This window comes from Canis lupus, chromosome 32, assembly GCF_011100685.1.
Source record: "Canis lupus familiaris isolate Mischka breed German Shepherd chromosome 32, alternate assembly UU_Cfam_GSD_1.0, whole genome shotgun sequence".
Classification (NCBI taxonomy): Eukaryota; Metazoa; Chordata; class Mammalia; order Carnivora; family Canidae; genus Canis; species Canis lupus.
The window spans coordinates 18,339,887-18,367,598 of NC_049253.1; the positions used below are offsets into that span (position 1 = coordinate 18,339,887).

The 27,712-nt window shown below is 37.6% G+C and overlaps 1 protein-coding gene across 5 annotated transcripts in view; it reads right to left on the bottom strand.

Annotated features, from left to right (window-relative positions):
• The window catches only part of C32H4orf17 (chromosome 32 C4orf17 homolog), a 55,538-nt gene that overhangs the window by 17,302 nt on the left and 10,524 nt on the right, over positions 1-27,712 (bottom strand). For 2 of the 5 annotated variants that reach the window (XM_038582044.1, XM_038582048.1), the window contains exons 3-9: positions 25,567-25,776; positions 23,160-23,224; positions 18,868-19,011; positions 11,409-11,490; positions 9,243-9,429; positions 8,258-8,301; positions 6,384-6,761 (exon numbers count right to left, since the gene is read on the bottom strand). In XM_038582044.1, coding sequence (XP_038437972.1) covers positions 6,574-6,761; positions 8,258-8,301; positions 9,243-9,429; positions 11,409-11,490; positions 18,868-19,011; positions 23,160-23,224; positions 25,567-25,776 — 920 coding nt within the window. In that variant the 3' untranslated portion in view covers positions 6,384-6,573. Of the gene's footprint in view, positions 1-5,055; positions 5,190-6,383; positions 6,762-8,257; positions 8,302-9,242; positions 9,430-11,408; positions 11,491-18,867; positions 19,012-23,159; positions 23,225-25,566; positions 25,777-27,712 lie in introns of those variants that run through there. The other 3 variants (XM_038582045.1, XM_038582046.1, XM_038582047.1) reach the window with 3 other exon arrangements.

Below are 27,712 nucleotides of genomic sequence, written 5' to 3' on the forward strand. Positions count from 1 at the left end.
ACTTCATGACTGCAGAATTTAGAGCTAATCAGGCAGAAATTAAAAACCAATTGAATGAGATGCAATCCAAACTAGAAGTCCTAACGACGAGGGTTAACGAGGTGGAAGAACGAGTGAGTGACCTAGAAGACAAGTTGACAGCAAAGAGGGAAACTGAGGAAAAAAGAGACAAACAATTAAAAGACCATGAAGATAGATTAAGGGAAATAAACGACAGCCTGAGGAAGAAAAACCTACGTTTAATTGGGGTTCCCGAGGGCGCCGAAAGGGACAGAGGGCCAGAATATGTATTTGAACAAATTCTAGCTGAAAACTTTCCTAATCTGGGAAGGGAAACAGGCATTCAGATCCAGGAAATAGAGAGATCCCCCCCTAAAATCAATAAAAACCGTTCAACACCTCGACATTTAATTGTGAAGCTTGCAAATTCCAAAGATAAGGAGAAGATCCTTAAAGCAGCAAGAGACAAGAAATCCCTGACTTTTATGGGGAGGAGTATTAGGGTAACAGCAGACCTCTCCACAGAGACCTGGCAGGCCAGAAAGGGCTGGCAGGATATATTCAGGGTCCTAAATGAAAAGAACATGCAACCAAGAATACTTTATCCAGCAAGGCTCTCATTCAAAATGGAAGGAGAGATAAAGAGCTTCCAAGACAGGCAGCAACTAAAAGAATATGTGACCTCCAAACCAGCTCTGCAAGAAATTTTAAGGGGGCCTCTTAAAATTCCCCTTTAAGAAGAAGTTCAGTGGAACAGTCCACAAAAACAAAGACTGAATAGATATCATGATGACACTAAACTCATATCTCTCAATAGTAACTCTGAATGTGAACGGGCTTAATGACCCCATCAAAAGGCGCAGGGTTTCAGACTGGATAAAAAAGCAGGACCCATCTATTTGCTGTCTACAAGAGACTCATTTTAGACAGAAGGACACCTACAGCCTGAAAATAAAAGGTTGGAGAACCATTTACCATTCGAATGGTCCTCAAAAGAAAGCAGGGGTAGCCATCCTTATATCAGATAAACTAAAATTTACCCCAAAGACTGTAGTGAGAGATGAAGAGGGACACTATATCATACTTAAAGGATCTATTCAACAAGAGGACTTAACAATCCTCAATATATATGCTCCAAATGTGGGAGCTGCCAAATATATAAATCAATTATTAACCAAAGTGAAGAAATACTTAGATAATAATACACTTATACTTGGTGACTTCAATCTAGCTCTTTCTATACTCGATAGGTCTTCTAAGCAAAACATCTCCAAAGAAACGAGAGCTTTAAATGATACACTGGACCAGATGGATTTCACAGATATCTACAGAACTTTACATCCAAACTCAACTGAATACACATTCTTCTCAAGCGCACATGGAACTTTCTCCAGAATAGACCACATATTGGGTCACAAATCGGGTCTGAACCGATACCAAAAGATTGGGATTGTCCCCTGCATATTCTCGGACCATAATGCCTTGAAATTAGAACTAAATCACAACAAGAAGTTTGGAAGGACCTCAAACACATGGAGGTTAAGGACCATCCTGCTAAAAGATAAAAGGGTCAACCAGGAAATTAAGGAAGAATTAAAAAGATTCATGGAAACTAATGAGAATGAAGATACAACCGTTCAAAATCTTTGGGATGCAGCAAAAGCAGTCCTAAGGGGGAAATACATCGCAATACAAGCATCCATTCAAAAACTGGAAAGAACTCAAATACAAAAGCTAACCTTACACATAAAGGAGCTAGAGAAAAAACAGCAAATAGATCCTACACCCAAGAGAAGAAGGGAGCTAATAAAGATTCGAGCAGAACTCAACGAAATTGAGACCAGAAGAACTGTGGAACAGATCAACAGAACCAGGAGTTGGTTCTTTGAAAGAATTAATAAGATAGATAAACCATTAGCCAGCCTTATTAAAAAGAAGAGAGAGAAGACTCAAATTAATAAAATCATGAATGAGAAAGGAGAGATCACTACCAACACCAAGGAAATACAAACGATTTTAAAAACCTATTATGAACAGCTATACGCCAATAAATTAGGCAATCTAGAAGAAATGGACGCATTCCTGGAAAGCCACAAACTACCAAAACTGGAACAGGAAGAAATAGAAAACCTGAACAGGCCAATAACCAGGGAGGAAATTGAAGCAGTCATCAAAAACCTCCCAAGACACAAGAGTCCAGGGCCAGATGGCTTCCCAGGAGAATTTTATCAAACGTTTAAAGAAGAAACCATACCTATTCTCCTAAAGCTGTTTGGAAAGATAGAAAGAGATGGAGTACTTCCAAATTCGTTCTATGAAGCCAGCATCACCTTAATTCCAAAGCCAGACAAAGACCCCGCCAAAAAGGAGAATTACAGACCAATATCCCTGATGAACATGGATGCAAAAATTCTCAACAAGATACTGGCCAATAGGATCCAACAGTACATTAAGAAAATTATTCACCCTGACCAAGTAGGATTTATCCCTGGGACACAAGGCTGGTTCAACACCCGTAAAACAATCAATGTGATTCATCATATCAGCAAGAGAAAAACCAAGAACCATATGATCCTCTCATTGGATGCAGAGAAAGCATTTGACAAAATACAGCATCCATTCCTGATCAAAACTCTTCAGAGTGTAGGGATAGAGGGAACATTCCTCGACATCTTAAAAGCCATCTATGAAAAGCCCACAGCAAATATCATTCTCAATGGGGAAGCACTGGGAGCCTTTCCCCTAAGATCAGGAACAAGACAGGGATGTCCACTCTCACCACTGCTATTCAACATAGTACTGGAAGTCCTAGCCTCAGCAATCAGACAACAAAAAGACATTAAAGGCATTCAAATTGGCAAAGAAGAAGTCAAACTCTCCCTCTTCGCCGATGACATGATACTCTACATAGAAAACCCAAAAGTCTCCACCCCAAGATTGCTAGAACTCATACAGCAATTCGGTAGCGTGGCAGGATACAAAATCAATGCCCAGAAGTCAGTGGCATTTCTATACACTAACAATGAGACTGAAGAAAGAGAAATTAAGGAGTCAATCCCATTTACAATTGCACCCAAAAGCATAAGATACCTAGGAATAAACCTCACCAAAGATGTAAAGGATCTATACCCTCAAAACTATAGAACACTTCTGAAAGAAATTGAGGAAGACACAAAGAGATGGAAAAATATTCCATGCTCATGGATTGGCAGAATTAATATTGTGAAAATGTCAATGTTACCCAGGGCAATATACACGTTTAATGCAATCCCTATCAAAATACCATGGACTTTCTTCAGAGAGTTAGAACAAATTATTTTAAGATTTGTGTGGAATCAGAAAAGACCCCGAATAGCCAGGGGAATTTTAAAAAAGAAAACCATATCTGGGGGCATCACAATGCCAGATTTCAGGTTGTACTACAAAGCTGTGGTCATCAAGACAGTGTGGTACTGGCACAAAAACAGACACATAGATCAGTGGAACAGAATAGAGAATCCAGAAGTGGACCCTGAACTTTATGGGCAACTAATATTCGATAAAGGAGGAAAGACTATCCATTGGAAGAAAGACAGTCTCTTCAATAAATGGTGCTGGGAAAATTGGACATCCACATGCAGAAGAATGAAACTAGACCACTCTCTTTCACCATACACAAAGATAAACTCAAAATGGATGAAAGATCTAAATGTGAGACAAGATTCCATCAAAATCCTAGAGAAGAACACAGGCAACACCCTTTTTGAACTCGGCCATAGTAACTTCTTGCAAGATACATCCACGAAGGCAAAAGAAACAAAAGCAAAAATGAACTATTGGGACTTCATCAAGATAAGAAGCTTTTGCACAGCAAAGGATACAGTCAACAAAACTCAAAGACAACCTACAGAATGGGAGAAGATATTTGCAAATGACATATCAGATAAAGGGCTAGTTTCCAAGATCTATAAAGAACTTATTAAACTCAACACCAAAGAAACAAACAATCCAATCATGAAATGGGCAAAAGACATGAACAGAAATCTCACAGAAGAAGACATAGACATGGCCAACATGCACATGAGAAAATGCTCTGCATCACTTGCCATCAGGGAAATACAAATCAAAACCACAATGAGATACCACCTCACACCAGTGAGAATGGGAAAAATTAACAAGGCAGGAAACAACAAATGTTGGAGAGGATGTGGAGAAAAGGGAACCCTCTTACACTGTTGGTGGGAATGTGAACTGGTGCAGCCACTGTGGAAAACTGTGTGGAGGTTCCTCAAACAGTTAAAAATATACCTGCCCTACGACCCAGCAATTGCACTGTTGGGGATTTACCCCAAAGATACAAATGCAATGAAACGCTGGGACACCTGCACCCCGATGTTTCTAGCAGCAATGGCCACGATAGCCAAACTGTGGAAGGAGCCTCGGTGTCCAACGAAAGATGAATGGATAAAGAAGATGTGGTTTATGTATACAATGGAATATTACTCAGCTATTAGAAATGACAAATACCCACCATTTGCTTCAACGTGGATGGAACTGGAGGGTATTATGCTGAGTGAAGTAAGTCAGTCGGAGAAGGACAAACATTATATGTTCTCATTCATTTGGGGAATATAAATAATAGTGAAAGGGAAAATAAGGGAAGGGAGAAGAAATGTGTGGGAAATATCAGAAAGGGAGACAGAACATAAAGACTGCTAACTCTGGGAAACGAACTAGGGGTGGTAGAAGGGGAGGAGGGCGGGGGGTGGGAGTGAATGGGTGACGGGCACTGGGTGTTATTCTGTATGTTAGTAAATTGAACACCAATAAAAAAAAAAAAAAAAAGAGGAAAAAAAAAAAAAAAAAAAAAAAATAAAAGTTGGAAAACGCAAAGAAACAGATTCTCAATTAAAGTCTCCAAAAGGAATATAGCCCCGCCAACACCTTGATTTTAGCCCAGTGAGACCCATTTCAGACCCCTGATGCCCTGACGCCAGATTTGTAAGAGATTAAATTTGTGTTGATTAAAGCCACTAAGTTTATGGTAATTTATTACAGCAGCCAAATGAAATTAAGACTTTCCTCCACTTTCCTTTCCCTCTTCTGCCAGCAGGATCTAGCTGACAGTGAAACCCTGGGTGATGGTTAAGCCACAAGATGGAAGGATCCTGGGCTCCTGAATCACGAAGTAAAGCAAAGTCACCTGCTGACTAAAAACACACATTTTGAACTTATATATGAGAAATAATCCTCTACTGTGTTTGAAAGATGACATTTATTACAACTGTTTATATTATCCCAATGAGTACAACATTCGGCACCTCAGCTTGCTTATCAAAAAGAGAATAGCAATAGTAGCTATCTCGAATAGTTATTGTAAAAATTAAATGTTACTATATTTAAAGTGTTTAGAATTATTACTGACACACAATAAATATGATACTAATGTTGTCATTAAAACTGCACAGATACAGGGTGCCCTGGGGGGCATAGTTGGTTAAGCATCCAACTCTTGATTTTGCCTCAGGTCATGACCGCAGGGTGGTGAGATTGAACCCTGTGGCTCCATGCTCAGCAGAGAGTCTACTTAAATATTTTCTCTCTTGGGATGCCCAGGTGGCTCAGCGGTTGAGCATCTCCCTTTGGCTCAGGGCGTGATCCTGGAGTCTGGGAATTGAGTCCCACATCAGGCTCCCTGTATGGAGCCTGCTTCTCCTTCTACTTGTGTCTCTGCCTCTCTGTGTGTGTTTCTCATGAATAAATGAATAAAATCTTAAAAAAAAAAAAAAGATTCTCTCTTTCTCCTCTGCCCTTCCCCCCACTCCCTATCTAAAAAGAATTGTACATACGCATGCACACATACACAAAATTTATAGTATCTCTTGAATATTGTCTCAAACATTCTAAAAGATTGGCTAGTTGGTAGATAGAATCCAGCAATACACTGAAAGAATAATAGCCATGGCCTAAGAGTGGTTTATTTTAAAATACAAAAAAGTTAAATATTAAGAAATTTGTTGATATCATCCACAATTAGCAATGAGTAGAGACTAGTCCCTTTCTGGCTCATAAATTAGTGATAATTTTTATATCTTTTTTGGGAGGAGGCTAGTATTTTTCCATAATCACTATGGAATCCATTCAGTGTTCCCACAGCACTGAAACACTATAGATTGTGGAAAAATAGCTCAGATGTTAAAATTCTGTGTTTGTTTTTGTTTTTTCTCTATCTAGAGTTTGGGGGATGTGTCAAATTGCAGCTGCCTTTTTCTGTTATGGATGACTTCCCTGGTATCAGGACCCTATGCTTATATACATATACAGTCAGTGCAAGACTAGAAATGTAGCATACAAATAAACATACTCCTTTTATACATGGTGCTAAAATTAACTACAAATAGAAATACTGTCTCCATTAATATTTATTTAGTAGCATATACAGGTGCTTTGAGATTTACATGTGCCACCATAAAGAGGAGCTATTGATTCTCTGATACCAAAATATTTTTTAAAAAATAATTTGATACTCTTATGGAGTGAAGCTCATGTTTGTGAAAGAAATAGCTCAGTCTATAATTTCTACCTTTGGAATGTTTAAGGATAAAATGCTCTCTGGGGAGAGGGATTGTATCCTTGTTGCATACTCCTTGCTGACATTGGTTTTGTTGATATGCTTTCCTGAGTTTTAGGCCTGAGAGGAGACTTTGGTTTGCTGAAATAGTCTGCAACAGGTATTTTCATCTTATTTCTTCTGATAAACAATGGAGGCCTGTTCTCAGCCTCTGAAATAGAAAAAACCTAAATAAGACCAAAACTGAGACATCAAATATAGTTTCTGCCATGTTGTAGTAGCAAATGACATACAAAGCAAAACAACTATACGAAGTTTAGGTGAATCAAATATACCCCAAATTCATAAAAGAATCTATTCTTATCTTTCTTACCACCTGCTCATTTTTTTCTTTTTTTTCCCCACCTGCTCATTTTTAATGAGTTATTTGTTCTATGGCATGCAGGATATGTCATATTCTTTTAAAGTCAAACATTATTTTGGAAGGAATGAATTAGAACTGGTGATCTCTAAAGGTGATAGAGAAGGATGGGACCAGTGAGAAAAAGGAAAAGGATCTATGGTCCTGATAGACAAAAAGAAAATAGACAAGCAGATTAAAACAAGTTAATTGTACTCATAAGAGCTTCCTAAGACCTATTTGGTCAGATCCAAGCAGGAATAAGGATTTGGAGAGGCGCCAAATATTACCACTGGAGACGAAGAAGTATGACTGGGGGTTCTTAAACAAAACTTCTTCAGGAGCCAACAGGTAAGACATAAAGTTGAGTAATAGAAACCATCACTGTCATTATTTTGTAGTCCTAGGGTGAGGAGTTTGGTAGAAGTCAGGTACGATAGACTATCCTGGGTGTGTCAGAGTAAGGGAGTATTTTCTAACTTCTAAACTATACTTCTTACTGCCTGTTAGCGCATATAGCCTGTTTTGGGTTTAGTTAATACCAACAAAAACTGCTGGAGTTCAGAGTGGCCTCAAAGAATTCTGATTACCATATTATTCCTGGTATAAGAGACACTTGTAGAAATAAGAGAATAGACTTTTGTTTGAGGCTTATGGATGTACTTCATAACTGCTGCTCTGTAGTCATTGTTGCTACACTTGTTTTAAAATTAGGAGCTGCCAAACCCACAGGGATGTTTCAGTTGATCCATTCTGGACCAAAGTAGGACATTCTATAGTTCTTGATTCTTCTTGGTCTAAACTGTAGGATGTGGCTGGGCTTCTGGTAGGGACACAAAACTGCTCCTCTTTCTTGTGTTCCACCTGTCTCAAAGAGCGTCTGCTTATGGCTGCTGGCCATTTTAATATTTTCTATGGTTGACTTAGTTTCTAGTTAAAATAATTTAGCTTGACAGTTAAGCTATGAAGAACCAAACTCTGAGGTCATCGTCCTTTTATTAGGTCAGTGCAGGGCTTCTCCTGTTGCTGGACTGGCATGACCAAACCTACAATTCCTACTATCCTGCTATCTATCTTACTTCTTAAAGAGTATCTGTCTCTGATGAGGCACTTTGCCTTTCAAAACAAAGTTAAGTTTATGTCAAACTTATCTCAATGGTAAATTCAGCAGACACTGTCCCTTAAGAATAAATAGAAATCATTATTGTATTTTACTGCCTTTAAAACCACAGTCTGTATCCCTAAAAAGTTAAATATTTGTCGGTTTCCCTATACCAACTCAGTAATGATCACAAACTGTACTTAACCTTTTGGTACTTCCTTATTTCCTTCAGATCCTTGACTTGACACTCTAAATAATTGGAGAAAGAGAAAATGAAATTCACAGATACAAACAAGTATTTTCTATAGACTGCACTATCATCAACAAGCTAAGTATATATGTATCCTAAATATTCTATCCCAATTCTTTGTTTTTCAATGCAGATAGTATTAAGTGTACTTTCCAACGAAAAATTCTTCTTTGAGTAAATAGCTGAACAGTGCCTCATATATTATTCACTAACATAGAAAGACTGACCCTATTTCCCAGTGTCCAATTTTATGGAAACTTTAAGATGGAGACAAATTGCAATCTAAAATCTCTGTCTCACTGATTTTTAAAGTGACTTGGGTTTTGAATAGCCATTTTTCTCTCAACTTAAGCTTTACCCAACTTTTAATTTTAAAGCAAAAAGATTTTCTCCCCTGACATAAATAACATCACATTCTTTCACCATATTATACATACATACATACATATATATGTATATATTCTTCTGTCACTGAAATGATAAGGTTTAAGAAAAATTTCTACTAAAATAATTTCCAATTCCTGTAATAGTTATTTTTTTCCTCTAGCAGCCTCCAGGAGCATGCCAGTGAAAATTAAGTGAAGCCATTTATTTTAATCTAGCATTGTTCTACTCACAAAAAAAGGTGATACTTGTGTGATATGCATTTGACAAAATATACAATAATAATACAATTTTGGTTTCCTTTATTGCTTCCATTTTTAGGTCAAATAAAAAAAACTTCATTTTCTTAGATGTCTGGGTGGCTACAATAGGATTTAGAATGATTCTCATATTACATTTATGAAAATGAAAGAAAACAAATACACACTCTGGTCATTTACTGAATAAAGAAGAGACTGAAAACATCAGCATGTTTAGTGTTTTGTAAGCTAACAAAAAGAAACTTGAAAGTCTTTCCCTACCATATGCCCTCAAGGTGGCCATTATATCTAATTACCTGGTTGGCTGATGTCCTTCCCTCGATTTGGTCAGCACTTTCAATTTTGCAGGTGAATATGGGGGAGATTTAACTTTGGGTGGCTTATTATCCTCTGCTGCTAGTTCTGCTGAGATGCTTCTTCGTTGAGCCAACAAGTTTATTTCAGCCAGTTCAGCATGAATCAAAGCTGAGATCCACTCTTTTTCTGATTTAAAACAAGGGGGGGCGGGGGGGTTGGGGGGGGCATGAAGGTTATCATTATCATGTTGGCTAGAAACATGGGATTAGTTCTTTTATCCATCAGTTTAGTGTGAAAGGCTGGTAATCTATTTTCTGAGTAGGCGTTTATTTGTGAGTCAAAGTTTCTGCAGAAAAGTTGGTTCACATAACCCTGATTTCTGTTGGCCTGTAACTGTAAAGTGCCCCGTGTTCTTAACTCGTTGAGGGACTTGTCCCTGAATGACCGTGGAAATAATTTTTAAATATTGAGAACAAAACTCAGCCTTTCAGGCTGCTGCCAAATAAGAAAAGAAAGTATACCTGAACAAAATAAGAAGTACCATATGATCTCATTAAAATACAGACTAATAATAGAAGCATATCTGTAAAGATATATACTGAAGTCACTGAAATGATTTCTGCAATGTTTTGATTATTGATTTTTCTTGTATTTTTTTCTGGTTCACCTAGGATTCCCCCCTCAACAATAAGCATTTATTATTTGTGTATATATATATATATATATATATATTTTTTTTTTTTTTTTTATGATAGTCACAGAGAGAGAGAGAGAGAGAGAGGCAGAGACACAGGCAGAGGGAGAAGCAGGCTCCATGCCAGGAGCCCAACGTGGGATTCGATCCCGGGTCTCCAGGATCGCGCCCCGGGCCAAAGGCAGGCGCCAAACCGCTGCGCCACCCAGGGATCCCTTGTGTATATTTCTAAAAGCTACATCCTCGGGGATCCCTGGGTGGCTCAGCGGTTTAGCGCCTGCCTTTAGCCCAGGGCGCGATCCTGGAGTTCCGGGATCGGGTCCCGCGTCAGGCTCTCTGCATGGAGCCTGCTTCTCCCTCTGCCTAAGTCTCTGCCTCTCTCTCTCTCTCTCTGTTTATCATGAATAAATAAATAAATCTTTAAAGAAACACTTTATAAATAAATAAAAATAAAATAAAAGCTACGTCCTCAAAAAGGAAAAAAAAAAAAAAAGAACTAAAGGCTCCTTAACCCCAAATACTTCTTTTTTAAAAAAAAAAATTTATTTATTTATTCACAATAGACACAGAGAGAGAGAGAGGCAGACACACAGGCAGAGGGAGAAGCAGGCTCCACGCAGGGAGCCCAACGCAGGACTCAATCCTGGGACTTCAGGATCACACCCTGGGCCAAAGGCAGGCGCTAAACTGCTGAGCCACCCAGGGATCCCCACCCCCAAATACTTCTTGATTGCTTGCCAAGTAGTCTTGAATTCCTGGGTAAAGTACTATTTCCAAAATGTTCCCTATTTAAAAATGTTAGTCTATCCCTAACACACTGGTATTTCCTAACCTTTACTAGTGCAGATTCTCAAAGACCCAGATCAGCATTATGAGCATCATCTGGGAGCTTGTTAGAACTACAAACCCTCAGAAGCTTTGCTGCAGTCTGATGCCCAGCTGGGTTTCAGCACAGCTACTCTCTGCTGTTTATGGCTGTCCCACCTGAGACTGGCATGTTTTCATGGAACAGAACACAAAGGCCCCAAAGGAGGCTGGGAGATGACTGAAGCTGATGGTCTTGATGGGGCACGGGCAGAGCTATTAGAATCCAGAACTTGGATGGCTGTGCTCTGCTGTCTGTACCAGAGAAAGGAAATGGGCTCTGTGCTCAGGTTCAGAGCAGGCCAGAAGATATGCCACACCTGGGGGTGGTACCTGCAGAAGAAGCACAAACCAGCCCTGGACACAAGTGCTTCCCATCACGTGAAGAAGTTTAATTTGGGGCATACCAAACTTCGGGTCATCGAGTGACTGGGTACACGCAGGCAGTTCTAGAGGACTGCAGAGACCTGGATACTGACATACCAAGGAGGGAATAGTGCAGTAGTATCTTTGCAAATCTAAGGTAGAAAACTTCAGATATTGGCGCATTCCTACTTTCCGACAATAACCCAAGCTCAGTGTTTGCAAATGCTTATTTTAATCTCACCTTTTGAGCTTGCATGAAGCAGCCACTGGAGAACTTCTGCCAGGGAATCCGTCCGTAAAATGTTACAGAGCTTTGCCAGAATCTGACAGAGAATATTAGAGTTACATAGTGAGCAAATAAATGGTTCAAGTATTATGAGATTTCCTTTACTTTCTCCACTATCTCACCTTCCCTAATGTCACCCTGTACATGAAGCTCAGTTAAGTTAATTGGGATTTCAGCCTGGGAACAGGATTTCAAATAGTATAGAGTGGAATCTTCAAAACAAAACAAAACGTGGCTAATACAAGTAACAGTTTGGGTTAGGCATTATAGGGCTTTTCTTGTTTTGTCTGCTCAGTACCCACATTTTCCAGAAGAGAGATTAGCTTTTCTTCTTTTGGGGGATGAATCCTTCCCCCTCTGTACCATGGGGTTCTAACTGAGCTTTTCCAGTCACAGAACTGTCCCAGTCTGCACTGCTCCTCTCTATGGTGGATAAATCTAGCTGGAGTCAATTTTAGCTCAGTTCCCTGAACACAGTGGTTGGCCCAATGGGTCAGGAATAATATAATTCCCTTTTGTCAAACAGAATCCTTCCTTGGCTTTTTTTTTATTTGGAGCTAAGGATGTAAGTGTGGATGATAAAGGAGATAAATATATAAAATAATTGTAAAACAATTGGACCATAATAAATATTAAAGTACAAAACATTAAGCACAAGTAATGATGTTTCCAGTTTGACTGTAAATTGTATCTAATCTTAGAATTTAAACGTTTCTGAAATTCGGCCATATATATGCATCTGCCTACCAAATGTATCCACTCAGATATACTATAGGTACTCTGAACCCAGATTACCTAAAACTAAACCCATCTTTCTCTTCCTAGAGCCTGCTCCAAACTTGGCTCCTCCTCATTCCCCTTACTCGGTGGACAGCATTAGCATACACTGAATAGATGTCCAAGCCAGACCCTGAGATTCATCTTGGACAACTCCCTTGCATCTACAATATGCTGCCAGACAAGTTTGGTAAATTATTTCTTGTATTTCTAAAATCTCTTCATTTTTTTTATCCCCACAGCCTTGACCCAGTCTAAATTATCAGCAATTCTTGCTTGAGCTACTCTGCAAAATCCTTTTCCCTAGTCTGCCTGAAATTTTTTCTGTTTTTTAAAAAATTCTTATTGAAGTCTAGCTGAATACAAGGTGACATTAGTTTCAGGTGTACGGCACAGTGGTTTGCCAATTCTATACTTTACTTGACGCTCCACGCAGTAAGTGTAGTTACTATGCAGCATTATTACAATATTATTGACTATATTCCCTATGCTGTACTTTTTATCTCCATGTCTTATTTTTTATAATGGGGAGTTTGTATTTCTTAATCTCTTTCATCTGTTTTACTCATCTCCTCACCCACCTACCCACCTACCCTCTGGCAGCCATCAGTTCTCTGTATTTAAGAGTCTGTTTGTTTTGTGTTTTATATTCCACATGTAAGTGAAATCATATGGTATTTATCTTTGTCTGATTTATTTCACTTAGTATAATACCTTCTAGGTCCACCCATGTTGTCCCAAATGGCACAATCTCATCCTTTTTTATGATAAAGTAATAGCCCAGTGTGTATGTGTGTATGTGTGTGTGTATCATATCTTCTTCATCCATTTATCTATCAACGGACACTTGAGATCCTTCCGTATCTTGGCTATTGTGAATAATGCTGCAATAAACATGGGGGTGCCATATATCTTTTTGAGTTACTGTTTTCATTTCCTCTGGATAGTGGGATTACTAGATCATATGGTATTTCTAATTTTTAATTTTTTGAGGAAACTCCATACTGGTTTTCACAGAGGCTGTACCAATTTGCATTCCCATCAACAGTGCAGAAAGGCTCCCTGTTTTCCACTCCTCACCAACTTTTTACTGCCTTTTTTTATACCAGCCATTCTGACAGGTATGAGGTGATATCTCATTGTGGTTTTGATTTACATTTCCCTGATGATGAGTGATGTCGAACATATTTTCATGTGTTGTCATAGATTAATTGGCCACATAAGCATGGGTTTATTTCTGGGCTCTCTATCCTGAACCATTGACCTATGTGTCCTTTTTTGTGCCAGTACCATACTGCTTTATTATAGCTTTGTAGTACATCCTGAAATCTGGGATTGTGATACCTCCAGATTTGTTGTTCTTTCTCAAGATTGCCTTGGTTATGCATTGGGGTATGTCAAAATTTTTTCTGAATCTATTGAGATGATCATATGGTTTTTATCCTTTCTCTTGTTTTGTTTTATTTTGTTTTGTTTTGTTTTTTAGAGAGGTGGGGGGAGAGTGAGAGAGAGAGAAAGAGAGACAAGGAGAGAGAGAATCTCAAGCAGACTCCACGCCCAGCATGGAAGCCAAAGCAGGGCTCAGTCTCATGACCCTGAGATCATGACCTGAGCCAAAATTAAGAGTACGCTCAACCAACTGAGCCACTCAGGCACCCCATCCTTCCTCTTGTTTTTTTTTTTTTTAAGAAAGATTTTATTCTTTTTTTTTTTTTTTTTTAATTTATGATAGTCACAGAGAGAGAGAGGTAGAGACACAGGCAGAGGGAGAAGCAGGCTCCATGCACCGGGAGCCCGATGTGGGACTCGATCCCAGGTCTCCAGGATCGCGCCCTGGGCCAAAGGCAGGCGCCAAACCGCTGCGCCACCCAGGGATCCCTCTTCCTCTTGTTAATGTGATATATCGCATTGTTTGATTTACAAATATTGAGCTACATTTGCATCCCTAGAATAAATCCCACTTGATCATAGTGAATGGTCCTTTTAATGTATTGCTGAATTTGGTTCGCTAGTATTTTGTTAAGGAATTTTACATTTTTGCTCATTAAGGATATTGGCCTATACTGTTCTTTTTTTGTAGTGCCCTTGTCTGGTTTTGGAATCAGGGTAATACTGGCCTTGTAAAATTAATTTGGAAAGCTTTTTTCCTGTTTTATTTTTCAGAATAGTTTAAGAAGAATAGGTATTAACTCTTTTTTAAATGTTTGGTCAAGTTCACTTGTGAAGCCATCTGGTCTTGGGCTTTTGTTTATGGGGAATTTTTTTTATTACTGATTTAATTTTGTTACTAGTAACTAGTCTATTCAAACTTTCTATTTCTTCCTGGCTCAGTTTTGAAAGATTGTATGTTTCTAGGAACTTCTCCATTTCTTCCATGCTATTCAATTTGTTGCCATATAAAGTTTCATATAATTCTTTGTATTTCTGTGGTGTTGGTTGTTATTTGTCCTCTTCGATTTCCGATTTTATTTATTTGAATCCCCTCTCTGTTTTCTTGATGAATCTGGCTAAAGGTTTATCTACTTAAATATTTCCTTAAAATATTATTAGTTCAATAAATATTTGTGTTTGTCATTGATCTAGAAGCTAGAGATATAGAATTGAAATTAAAGGACAGAAAAATCTACTGCCTTATATTGAGCTTTGTTATATTATTGAGATTTCTGTCCTCAATAATGCCATATCCTAGAAGACAGTAAATTGAATTTTCTCCTAATTTCACAATAAATCAATAGCCATAGCAAAAATAGAAAAAGAGTCTTATGGTATTCCCTAGGCCCCTTCTGACTCTAGTGGTTTTCTCATCAATATGGTGATTATACCTTGCTCCTAGCTTCTTCTAATTTACAGATCACTCAGTGGTCAACTCTAAGAGAATATAATTATTCCTTTAGTGAGAGGAAGTACAATATGCCCTTTAAGGAACTCTTCTACTCTCTTTTCATTGAGTTTTTTTCTGGAAGGTACTTAGTATATTGGCAAGTGAATTTGATCTATTAAAACTTGATTTTAGGATTTGAGATTATGGATCTAGTGTAGCCCCTACGGTAGGTAGAGCACCCCCTATTCTCTCTCTAGGGTTTCAGTAGAATTCCTGGTGAATTCAGCAAGGCCTCTCCAGTCTGGCACATCAGAACACCAGCATCTCTAAGCAATGTGCTACCTCCCATTAGTTCTCTTCTGCCAGGTGTCAGAATCTCATCCTGTGCGTGTGCAACTGATGCTGAACTAAAGACTCACAGAACCCTCTCCAGATGGCTGGACTTCATTCTCTCTGCAGATTCCTCTCTTTCAGTATCTTATTTGTAAATCCCAGCCACTTCAGAATCCCCAACTCTAGACTCCGTTTTTTCTACCGAGTGAAGCTGTGCATCTCTATTTGGGCTCCACTTCTCTGACCCATGATTAGTACTGTGCCCCAGGCTGAAGTCTAGGTTGAATGTGGAAATCATCCCAACTTGTTTGCCTTCTCTCAACTGTCATAAATCTATATTGTCTGTTGCCTAATGCCTTAAAACAGTCTTTTCATGTGTTTTCCCCAGTTACATAGCTGTTTATGGCAGGAAGCTAAGTCTTGGACCTAATCTAACATGTGGAAGCAGAGTACCTTCCCTGCAACTTTGCCTCCACCTTCCAAATTAATTCTGCATATTGTATCTAGAGTGATATTTCCAAAGTACAAATCTATATAATTCTTATACTTACAAAATAATTTCAGTATAACTTGGTGTTTAAAAGTCTTTAGTAGCTTCCCACAGCACTTTAGAGGAAGCTGAACACTTCAGTATGGCTTATAAAGTCCTTTATTTCTGGTTTCTGTGTAAGTCTCCAGCCTCATCCCTTGCAGCCTTCTCCCTGCACTCTCTGCATCAGTCGTATTGTTTTTGAATACGAATAAACACTTGAATAAACAGTGCTCTCACCAATTAGCCTTTACATATGAAGGTCTCTTGTCTGGGAATGATCTCTTCCATGCTTCTCTTCACCTTTTAATTTTATCTTAAACCTTCTTTGCCCTTGAAGACTCTCAGCTCCAAAATCTCCTCATACATGTTCTTGTGATGCCTGTACAATCCCTCTCATAAACTATGTGAATGAAGTAATGAACTGTATTCCCAAACTCTAGAATGTTGTCACTGATATTAGATATTTATAAAATGAAGTGTTTGGCAGACTTCTCATGTCAAGAGTAAAGAGACTATTATTTCTATAAATTCAAGATTTGGGGGAGGAAGTCTAAAGACAAGATACTAAGAGACACAGAATTCTGTTTTTCTTTTCCTCTAAAGTAATACTTGTGAAGCTGTATACTCTTTTATACACACCCCTGCACAAATATTTTTTTACTTCATAGCCATTCAGGGTTACCTGCCTGGAGAGCAGGAAACTGGAAGATATTTCAGATTTTTTTTTTGTAGAAGGCATGGAAGGTTGGAATACCACTAAAATGAGATCTATTTTTAGGACTCATTTATATAAGCCAGAAATTTTTGGTATGACCTATTTTCTCACTTTACCCTCTCTGCTTTCATTTATTTCACAAATAGCCACCAACTATTTGATAAAATGCCATGCTATGTGTGTCAGTTAATAGTTTTCAAGCAAAGTGATGAGTGCTGACTAATGAGTTGTAAACAAGATAAATAGGATCTTTTCCTTCAAAGAGTTTACATTTTGGGGGGATCGCTAGGTGGTTCAGCAGTTTAGCATCTGCCTTTGGCCCAGGGCGTGATCCTGGAGTCCCAGGATCAAGTCCTGCATTGGGCTCTCTGCATGGAGCCTGCTTCTCCCTCTGCCTGTGTCTCTGCCTCTCTCTTTCTCTCTCTCTCTCTGTCTCTGTCTCTGTCTCTGTCTCCTCTGTGTCTCTCATGAATAAATAAATAAAATCTTAAAAAAAACAAATTTACTTTTTTTGTGAATTCTGTATTAATGTCCAGTTAAGTCAATTATCTGTGAGGTAGAAGATGCTTTTGAGAGGAGGGCCATTCAATAGATGCCCAAAGGTCCAGTTCTATAGGATTATGTTTCTTGTCTATTATTGATGTGCTTAAGGAAGTAAGACAGCCTTACTAAAACTGCACTTTTATGGTTTGGTTGAGTTGAGGGCCTATATAGTTAGCTGATTTTGTACAGTTCCACTTTAATCTTGGTAAAACTTTTAAATTTTTGTAATCAACATTCAGTAAATACTTATTTAATAATTACTAGATGCCTAGCATTTGTCTAGGCATGGGAGGGAAAGCAGTAACCAAGACAGAAGAGTGTGAGATCCTATAAGACTTACATTTTAGTGTGAGTGGGGTGAAAGAGGCAGAGACTATTGAAACAAGTAAACATGAACATATGAGATAGGGATGTGAAGCTGCATACTTTAGATTGGGTGCTCAGGGAAAGTATATCTGAGTGACATTTAAATTGAGACCTTAATGGGAAGAAGGTGACCACCTGAGAGAATCAAAGAGATTTCTTAGTTGGAAAGTTTCTAAAGGTGGGTAATGAGCAAATTATAGAGAAACGGTGGTGCCGGAGTATATTAGGTAAGATGGACAGTGATTCTGAAGACTCTTGTACTATAGGTAGTCTTTTGCCAGAATCGTAAGGAAATCATGTATAACCACAACTCTTGTCTGCAGATATTGTCCTTTCTTCTCCTTTCATTTTCCTTCCCAATTTTAATTATCAGCATAATTATACCCACTGCCACTGTAATGCTTTACCTTTTTTTTTTTTAAAGGTTTTATCTATTCATGAGAGACATAGAGAGAGAGGCAGAGACATAGGCAGAAGGAGAAGCAGGCTCCCTGTGGAGAACCTGATGCAGGACTTGATCCCAGGACCCTGGATCACACCCTGAGCTGAAGGCAGATGCTCAACCACTGAGCTAACCAGCTGCCCCTATTTACCTTTAAAATAGTTCCTTATCAGGACTATTCAGTAACAATCCTTATAATATGCTCTGCTGTTTGTAATTGCTACTACAGATAATTTAAAACTGCTATCAAAGTCATCATTACAATATTTTCACCCTTAATTCATTGCAGTGGGTCTTACAGTGAGGCAATGTGGAGGTTACCAAAAGGATCTAAAGAAGGAAAACAAAGGGAGATAACAAACATTGGCTGATTGATTTATTCTTCATTGTATGTCATTCTCAGATATAACTGTGGCTGGAGAGGACCTTCCAGTAGCCTGATATGACATATTACTATAAATATAACTAAGTTTATAATCCCAGACAGAGTAGGTTTGAAGAAATGGTATTCCACAGATAAGAGGGAAAGGTGAATCTCTGCCTTAATATATGTGAAGGAAATGCATAGGTAGCAGCATGAAGTAGTGCCTCTCAAGCATTAGGAAGATGATAAAGAAAAACATGGGGGGAAAAGGGCTGAGTTTGTTTGGCAAATGCCACGTTCTTCACTATGTCTAAACCAAAGGTTGTGTTTCCACAGCAGGGACAGGGTTCCAAGGAGAAGACTGGAAATAATAGAAGTAGGCCTTGGATTTCAGGGTAAGTGGTTTTAAATCAATTCACTTGTTAAAGCAGCACCAATAAAGAGTTTTAATGATGTTAGTAATGTGATTTTTGTACGTTCAGTTGTTCCCAAATTATGGATTTAGTAAACCTGCCTCTTACTTTGATTTCCTGATCCAGATAGTTTGGTATGCAAACAGTGTTGTCTTTGACGTCAGTCTTGGTACTTGTCACCTCTGAAGAACAAGAGCCAGCAGTAGAGCATGCTTTGGGAGGTGATGGTGACTTTCTTATCTTAATTTCTTCCTAAATCAAAGGTATAATATAATCAATATGCATTTGCATCCACTTATAACTTCTTTGAAAATTGAATATAAGATGAAGAGAAATATTGTAGCTAAATAAGAGATACACATAAAAAAAAAAAGAGATACACATAAAAGTGAAGAGAGGTTAGTTTTAAAGTTCCCTTAAAATCTAATTATCAAATATTTGTGTTTGGAGACAGAACACATAGTGAGATATTTACTTTTTTGTGAAGCCATTTTAAACCCTTGGTTAAACACCAAGATAATAATCTTTTAATATTTATTGTGTAACCTTTACTTATCTTTCTGCTCCAGATAACAACCAACTTATAACACATGAGATTTTCTGTTAAGTTAGGAAGATTTATGACAGGAAGAAGACAGTCAAAAGTTATTTTATGCAATGTCTGTGAAGACACTACATGGTGTGAACTGCTGCTTCCTTGCTCTGCTGAATGGCAGCTAAGAGCTGGGTAATTAGGTCACTAAATTACTTGCCTTGATTAACTAGAAGAGGAAAGAGAAAGGCTATTTTCTTGTTCCAAGAGGTGAATATACTCTTTGTAATTTAAAATTTAAAAAGGTTATAAGAGCTTTCAGTTCAAGAAGAGTTATAGAAGCCTTAGATCTATGTGCTTATTTCAAGAAAGTATTTTAACCTTCAGAAGTGAGTGATATTTAAGACACACGGAAGCCTGAATATGTCAACTGAATTTGTCAACAAATGGGGACTGTGATGATTGGAGTTATTGGAACAATATGGAACTACTGACATTTAGTGAAAAAAAAGCTATATTATATATAGATGCATTCTTCTGTTAAAGTTTATTATATAATGAGATGTCTTGTTTTAGGGAATAGCAATATATATTTTTTGGTTCAACCCTTCCACTGGACACAACTGAAAAGGCAGATTAAAATAAAAAAATTAAAACTGTCAAGGAGTGACTAAAGTAGGAATAAATAGGGCAAAGTAAAAGAGAAGTGAGAAGCCTCACTAGTAGGGAATATAGTAGTCATTTTTGCCTAAAGTCATTGTAAGATTCTGTGCCACTGGAGTGCCACTTTTCTTGTGGCAGCTTAAAAGGTCCTAAAAGAGGGATCCCTGGGTGGCGCAGCGGTTTGGCGCCTGCCTTTGGCCCAGGGCGTGATCCTGGAGACCCGGGATCGAATCCCACGTCGGGCTCCCAGTGCATGGAGCCTGCTTCTCCCTCTGCCTGTGTCTCTGCCTCTCTCTCTCTCTCTGTGACTATCATAAATAAATAAAAATTAAAAAAAAAAAAAAGGTCCTAAAAGATAGGACTCACAGCACAGGACCCAAATAAGGGCCAACAAAGGGCTACTCTCTGAATACGAAGGTGACCTAGAAGTGCAATGATCCTTGAAGAAATGTACCTTGAGATCAAGGTTTCAACTTGGTTTAAGTCAGTCTAAGCTGGTAGGGTCTCTGGGTTCCTACAGAAGCAAGCACAAAGTTCTCTTTGGAAAAAAGTACTTTTATCATGAGTTTCAGATTTCTACAAATAACTTTTCATACACAATGTCCAGCAACTAAGTCATGAGGCAAAAAGAAATTATAGTGCAAATTAGAAAAAGTTTTAACTTAATGCTGATAATAAAAGTTATGAAAGCACCTAAGGCAACCCTCAAAGAGAAATTTATAGCTAAATATATATATTAGAAATATAAAAGGAGTCAAGTAAAGAGCAATAAAGTCTGTGCATGAAAAGAGGGAAAAGACAACATAGAGAATAAAAAACCCCACAAAATTTAGTTTTTTGATATACTAATCGATAACCTTCTGTGGAAACTGATCAAGAAAGACAAAGACATAAATTAACAAAACTGATGGGTAAAAAGGTGCATCTTACAGATACTGCATATATTTAAGAAATAATATGATGTTATTATATATAACATTATCAATACATTTGAATGTTTAGATTAAATGAATAATTTCATACTGAAAATAAATTCAAGAAGAATTAGAAAACCTGAAGAGTTCTATAATGAAACAGATTTCAAATCAAAGAATGCTATCAGGATTGAAGAGAATAATGTTATAATGATAAAAGAGTAATTTCATCAAAAGGACATAACAAACCTAAATAGTTATACTCCTAATAAGAGAGCTTCAAAATATATGATTAAAAATTGACAAAAGTACCATGTACTAACCAACTGTGCTACTGGAGTCCTTGAAAAACTGATACAAATTAAAAGAGAAATATAGAAAACTACAACAATAGTCAGGGATTTTAACACCTAATAACGGATAGAATAAGTAGAGAGCAAAATCAATAAGGCTACAGAAGACCTGAATGACAGTAGCAACCAATTTAAATGGTATTTATATTATATTCTACCCAACAATAGCAGAGTGAGCATTCTTTTTGTGAGCACAAAGTTTTATCAAGGTTGACCATATTCTGGGCCATATAACAAGTTTCAATAAATTTACAAAGTTTCAAAGTATACAAAGTATCTTCTCTGACCACAATGGAATTAAATTGGAAATCAACCTCATAAAGTATCTTTAAAGTCTCCAAATATTTGAGAATTAAATTACATAATTTTAAGTATCCCATGGAGAAGAAATTAAAGAATAAATTAGGAAGTATTTTGAACAGAATGAAAATGAAACTCATCATTATAAAATTTGGGGCATGCAGCCAAAGTAGTGTTTATAAAAATATTATAATAATATATGCTCATATTAGAAAGGAAAAATGTCTCAAATCAATGACCTAAGCTTTCATCTTATATAAAAATATGAGCCAAAATCAATAAAGTAGAAAGAGAAAATCAGAAAAATAGATATCACCAATGAAATGAAAAGCTTAGGGAATCCCTGGGTGGCGCAGCGGTTTGGCGCCTGCCTTTGGCCCAGGGCGCGATCCTGGAGACCCGGGATCGAATCCCACATCAGGCTCCCGGTGCATGGAGCCTGCTTCTCCCTCGGCCTATGTCTCTGCCTCTCTCTCTCTCTCTCTCTCTGTGACTATCATAAATAAATAAAAATAAAAAAAAAAAGAAATGAAAAGCTTATTCTTTAAGAAGATCAATAAAATTAACAAACCTCTAGCTAGATTCATCGGGGGGAAAAAAAGAAGATACAAATTCCCATTGTCAGGAATGAGAAGCAGAGCATCTCTATAGACCATATAATCATATAATAGAAGTGATGAGAGCACCTAAGCAGGAATGTCTGCTTTCATTACTTCTATTAACCATTGTACTTGAGGGTTAGCCTTTATAATAGGGCACAGTAGATGTGTGGATTTGAAACTATGATAGAAAAATTTTAAATTTGAGCTTCATGAAAGTTATAAATTTTGGTTCCTCAAAAGTCATTGTTATAAAAACAAAAGGTAAGCCTCAAACTGGAAGAAAATATTTGCAAAATGTACACGTGACAAAATAATTTTTATCTAGATTATATATTTGTCAAAATTCATCAAACTGCATAATTTCAATATGTGCCTTCTATATCATGTTAATTTTACCTGAATTAAACTGTAATGTTCACAATAGTCAAAATATGGAAAGAGCTCAGATGTCCATTGACAAATGAATGGATAAAGATGTAGTATGGGCACACAAACATACACAGAATAGTACTCAGCTATCAAAAAGAATGAAATCTTGCCATTTGGAATAATGTGGGTGGAAGTAGAGGGTAATAAGCTAAGCAAAATAAGTCAGAGAAAGAGAAATATCATATGATTTCACTCATATGTGGAATTTAAGAAACAAAACAGTTGAACATAGGGGAAGGGAAGGAAAAATAAAATAAGGTGAAAGAGAGGGAGGCAAACCATAAGAGACTCTTGGCTCTAGGAAACAAGCTGAGTGTTTTTGGACGGAAAGTGGGTGGGGAATCAGGTAACTGGGTGATGGGCATAAAAGAGGGCACTTGATATAATGAGCACTGGGTGTGACATGCAACTGATGAATCACTGAAATCTACCCCTGGAATTAATATGTTATATATTAACTATCTAAATTGAATATAAATTTAAAATTTCATTTAAAAGCTGTAAAAAATATTGTGAAGTGTGCCTTTTCAGAAAGGTATGTGAAGAAAAGGAGAAGAAACAACAGAAGTTGAACTAAATAGGTAACTGTAAATAGTTGTTTCTTTACCTTTTGAATTGCTAAGGGATTCTCACTGGAAGTTTTGAAGCACTCCTTGATTTTTCTACAGGGCTCTGAAATGATATTGCAGAAAAATATATTTAGATCAAACTGAAAAAATTTCTACCACATGACACATATGTCAGTTGCTAAAATAAATGAAAGTATATCTGTATTTCAAATAAAGTCAACTCAGGGATCTGTTTACAAATATTGGAAATTTTGCAGGTAGATTTATACTACAATAACATAATAAAAATATATTTACATTTATAAAACGAATTCAATGCCCAGGAAGATGATATAAAGAAAGACTGGAAGAGCTTTCCTGATCTGAATAAACTAATTTTTTAAAGTACATTTTTCAGTATAAGACATATTTTTCTCTGTTTCCTGTCCATATAACTGTCACTTTCCCTAATTAAAGAGATTATATGTGTGCTGTTTTCCCTGTGGCCAGAAAGAGATGCATGTTGAGTTATAATTACATTTTTTATTTTATTTATTTCATCAGTCTCTCAACTCTACATATTTCATAAACTCATCTAACAAAATCACCCTAAAACAATTTAAATATTTGCTTAATTCCCCTTTGCATTAATTTAAAGATATATTCTCTATAAGCAGTGCAATCTTTTTTTTTTTTTTTACTGAAGCCACAGTTAACACAATTTCTTAAAAGATAAAAAGAGTTTGTGCATTTCCCAATAGTAACTGAATTCATTAGTTCTAGATGAAAAAAGAAAAATATTGTAAAGTTATCTCTCTCCAGAAGAGAGCAGGAAGGAAATAGGGAAAACAAAATTATGGATGGTGAGTCTTTTAAGCTAGTGTTCAGTTGTGGGAAACAGAAGCCACTCGATTTTAAGCAAAACTGTAAATTAGACAGGGAAGTGAGTGTTTGCAGTATCACTCCAAGGGCCGGAGCAGTGAGCTCTGGTGCTGACCCTCACAAATCACTTCAAGAACAGCACCTTGCACCCCACCTATCCAGGGGAGCACAGACTTTATCACAATCAGGGGGGAGGAGAGGCAGGATGCTACTGACACCTCAGTTGCTGTCATAACCATCTGTGAGGCTAAACATGAGGCACTGGGTTACTGCTGCAATCTGAAAGCCAGCATATCTGCTGAATTTGCCATCTGACTCCCATAAAACTGCAGAACACTGGGATATTGTAGCAGGAAAACCCCATGTCTTCAGTCATGCTTGAGATCAGACAGCAACCAAAAAGATGACCTTAGCCCCCCTTCTGAAATATAAACCTTACTAGATGGCAGCACCTAACTCCCATCAGGTGGCTCTTGCAAATATAATCATTAAGTTTCTGGGGTTTATGGTGTAAGAAGGAACACCAGAAAGAAGGTGGAAAATGTGGGCTTTGATTCTTTATTGCTACTGGGTAAGGAGGAAGAAGTCTTGAATGGATGAAATGAGTTAACAAGCGTGAGGACCTTAGAATGTAATCACATAGTAAGTTCTCTCTACTAATGATCCCTCTTGTTATCTTTTGAAAGAGAATATATCTTACCACACTGTACCAAAACAATTTTCATGTGCCCTGAAACTTTCAGTGATGGGACAAGAGAAAGAGAACAAGATACAGTTTCCGCCATCCAGAATTCCTTCTATTTTACCAAGCCCTTTAGATGTGGCCATACTACGCTTTTTAAGATATATTAATGTAAGATATACAACATAATGATTTGATATATGCATATATTACAAAATGATTATCACAGTTAAGCGTAGTTAACCAGCCCCTCAACAAAATCACCAATTTTTTTCTTGTGATGAAAAATTTTAAATCTACTTTAGTAACTTCCAAATATACAATACTGTTAACTATAGTCATCATGCTTTGCTGCTGAATAATCCTTTTTTGAGTCAATTCAATAAACATTAGTTAATAGTTAACTAAAGACCAAACACTGTGCTGGGACCTGGGGAGACGCCAAGAATACCAGAGACACAGAAGGCAGTAACACTGGGCCATGACCTTCAGGACCTGGCCGGCCAGTGGGAGAAGGGGGAAGCATACAAGTCCATCCCTACTGCATTTCCCTGACTCACATTTTGTCACAGTAGTTTCCCTCTCAATGTTGACTAAACATTCATTTTTAGTACCTCTCAGATACTTTTGTCAGGATTAGAGACTGACACGCCAAATATGTCTTGGACATAATAAAGACAATAATAATGTTCAGTAACATTATTGAACTACTGAAATGAGATTAAATGAGTGAAAAATTTTTATCATGAATAACCTGTTTCATAGTGAGAACATTTCCTGATTTTTAAATAAAATCACTGCAGCTGTATTAACAATCATAGAGACTATCCTCCTCTCCCCCGTCACCCCTGATAGTTCGCAGGAAGCCTCAGGAAAGATGTCATTAGTTGCAAGGGACTCACCAGAATGAGGCCGTGGGGGCACCTTGACATTGTTTAGGGCTGCTGAGACTCCTCTGGCAGGGCTCTCCGGGGCTGCAGTGCTGGGTGGGTTACTGCATTTGGCAAATGGTGTCTCATCCTTCTCTAAGTGGTTGAACTGGCCAACACCCCACAATGTTCCCAGTGCATTCTCATCATCATTCACGGTACAGATGGGAATGTTATTCAAACCTAGGTAAGGATAACAGAACAACCACATTAGGTTTTCGGCAGATTTTCTTTGAATGATCAGCCAGTTCCCAACCAGATATCATTAAGTGTCCCTAAGATGTCAGACTACAAATTGTATGGACCAGTGCTGGGTGGATATTCTTTGAAGGTCAGTGTAGCAAGTTATTTTTGGCCCCGCAATACATGTTCCCTCAAAATGTTCTGCCATCTGGTTGGCCTTGAGAACCAGGCTCACATCTTTGATCTTGGTGTGAGAGTCAAGTGCAATAGATCTGTCTCTATCCCAGATGGACTTCTCATTTCCCAAGTCTTGATGGTCAAGGAATTGTTAGCCCTCCCCACGAATATCACATTCAGGTGTTTGAAAACATCCAAAGTGTCTCAGTACAACAAGGCTTCTGAAAAGACATACCCTGGCTCTGTTTTTGTCCTGGCAGAAGTTATAAACAGCCACAGGAGCTAGGAATGGGAGGCAGGATGAAGTAGAATGTGAGGAAGGAAAGGAAGGAAAATACGGTACAAAGGAACCACCTTCCTCATGTCCAAGCCTTCTAGGTCCTTCACTCTCCTGTAACGGTTATTTGCTTTTGGCTCATATATTGAATTATAGGCAGATCCTCTTTTTTTTGTTTGTTTGTTTGTTTTTGGTTTTTTTGTTTGTTTGTTTTTTAGATCCTCTTTTTGGTGTCAATGCCATGTCATGACATATTGGACAGCTTAGGAAATGAAGGTGTAAGGGGCTTTGCTCAATGTTAAACAATAAATTATGAGAGAGAGGAATAAGTGGTTGCTTTGTTTCCAAGAAATTGCATAGGAAGCTTCCGAATAGCATTTTTCATGCTTGCCCATTCTTCTAAATTTCCTTCTAGGCCCATCAGTCTACCCCTTCTTATCTATCTGCTCAAATTATACCAAAAAGGTCTTTGCTTAAAACCCTGTCTGAAATGTATCCCATCACACTCTGTCCCTTTATGTTTTTTTAATTCTTCCAGTAGCATTTATCACCTATTATATCTGTTTGCACATGGCTGGGCTGAGCTGCCCTAGAATGTAATCTTCATGAAAGCATGTATTTCATCTGTTTTGTTTGCCAGTCTATCGCCAGAGTCTAGAATAGTGCCTAGACACAAAGTAGATGTTCTACGATTATTTATCAAATGAATGAATGACACAGCCAAATATAAAGCTTTTATTTAGTCTGATACTTAGAACTTTACTGATAGTAACTGATTCCCAATAGAATGAGAATAAAATTTTTGAAGGTAGCATCACGTCTTACCATTTTATCTTAAACACTTGAGATAATGAATGACCCAGGTGCATAGTGAAAAATTGCCTACCAAATGAAATAAAATATTAACATAGAAACAAATCAATAGAGAAATTCCTATTTTCTCTACCTTCTTTAATTAAAAATGGTAATAAGTAATATGAAAGAATTTAGATTCTAGAACTCCATAAGAAATGTATAAAGTGCAATGGCATTAAAGTGGCTTCAGAGTCAAATGGGACAATATTAAATGATTTAAAGCTAGTCAGGGAAATGTAAAAACCAGCCCAGCAGTGAAGGAGATTGAGGACAATATCAGTAGGAATTTCATCAACTTCCTTGAATATACAGGAAAATTAGGTAATGGTGTCTTGGGCTCAGGAAGGACTGGCTCCTCTTATGGGGCATGACCATCTGTTGAGGTTATGATTTGGAAGGACTCACCTTTCAGAGAGTGCCAGGTGAAGGTTCAAATCTCACATTCCTGCCTAATATTCTGATTGATATACAAACCCAGTTTAATGAGAAAGTAACGACTTTTTTCCTGAGATGATTGTTTTGTTGATGGTGTGCTTTAACATCGGGAAGGTTCCAAATAAAAGATAGACATGACAAAATAATAAAAAGGGACACCTGGATGGCTCAGTGGTTTAGTGCCTGCCTTTG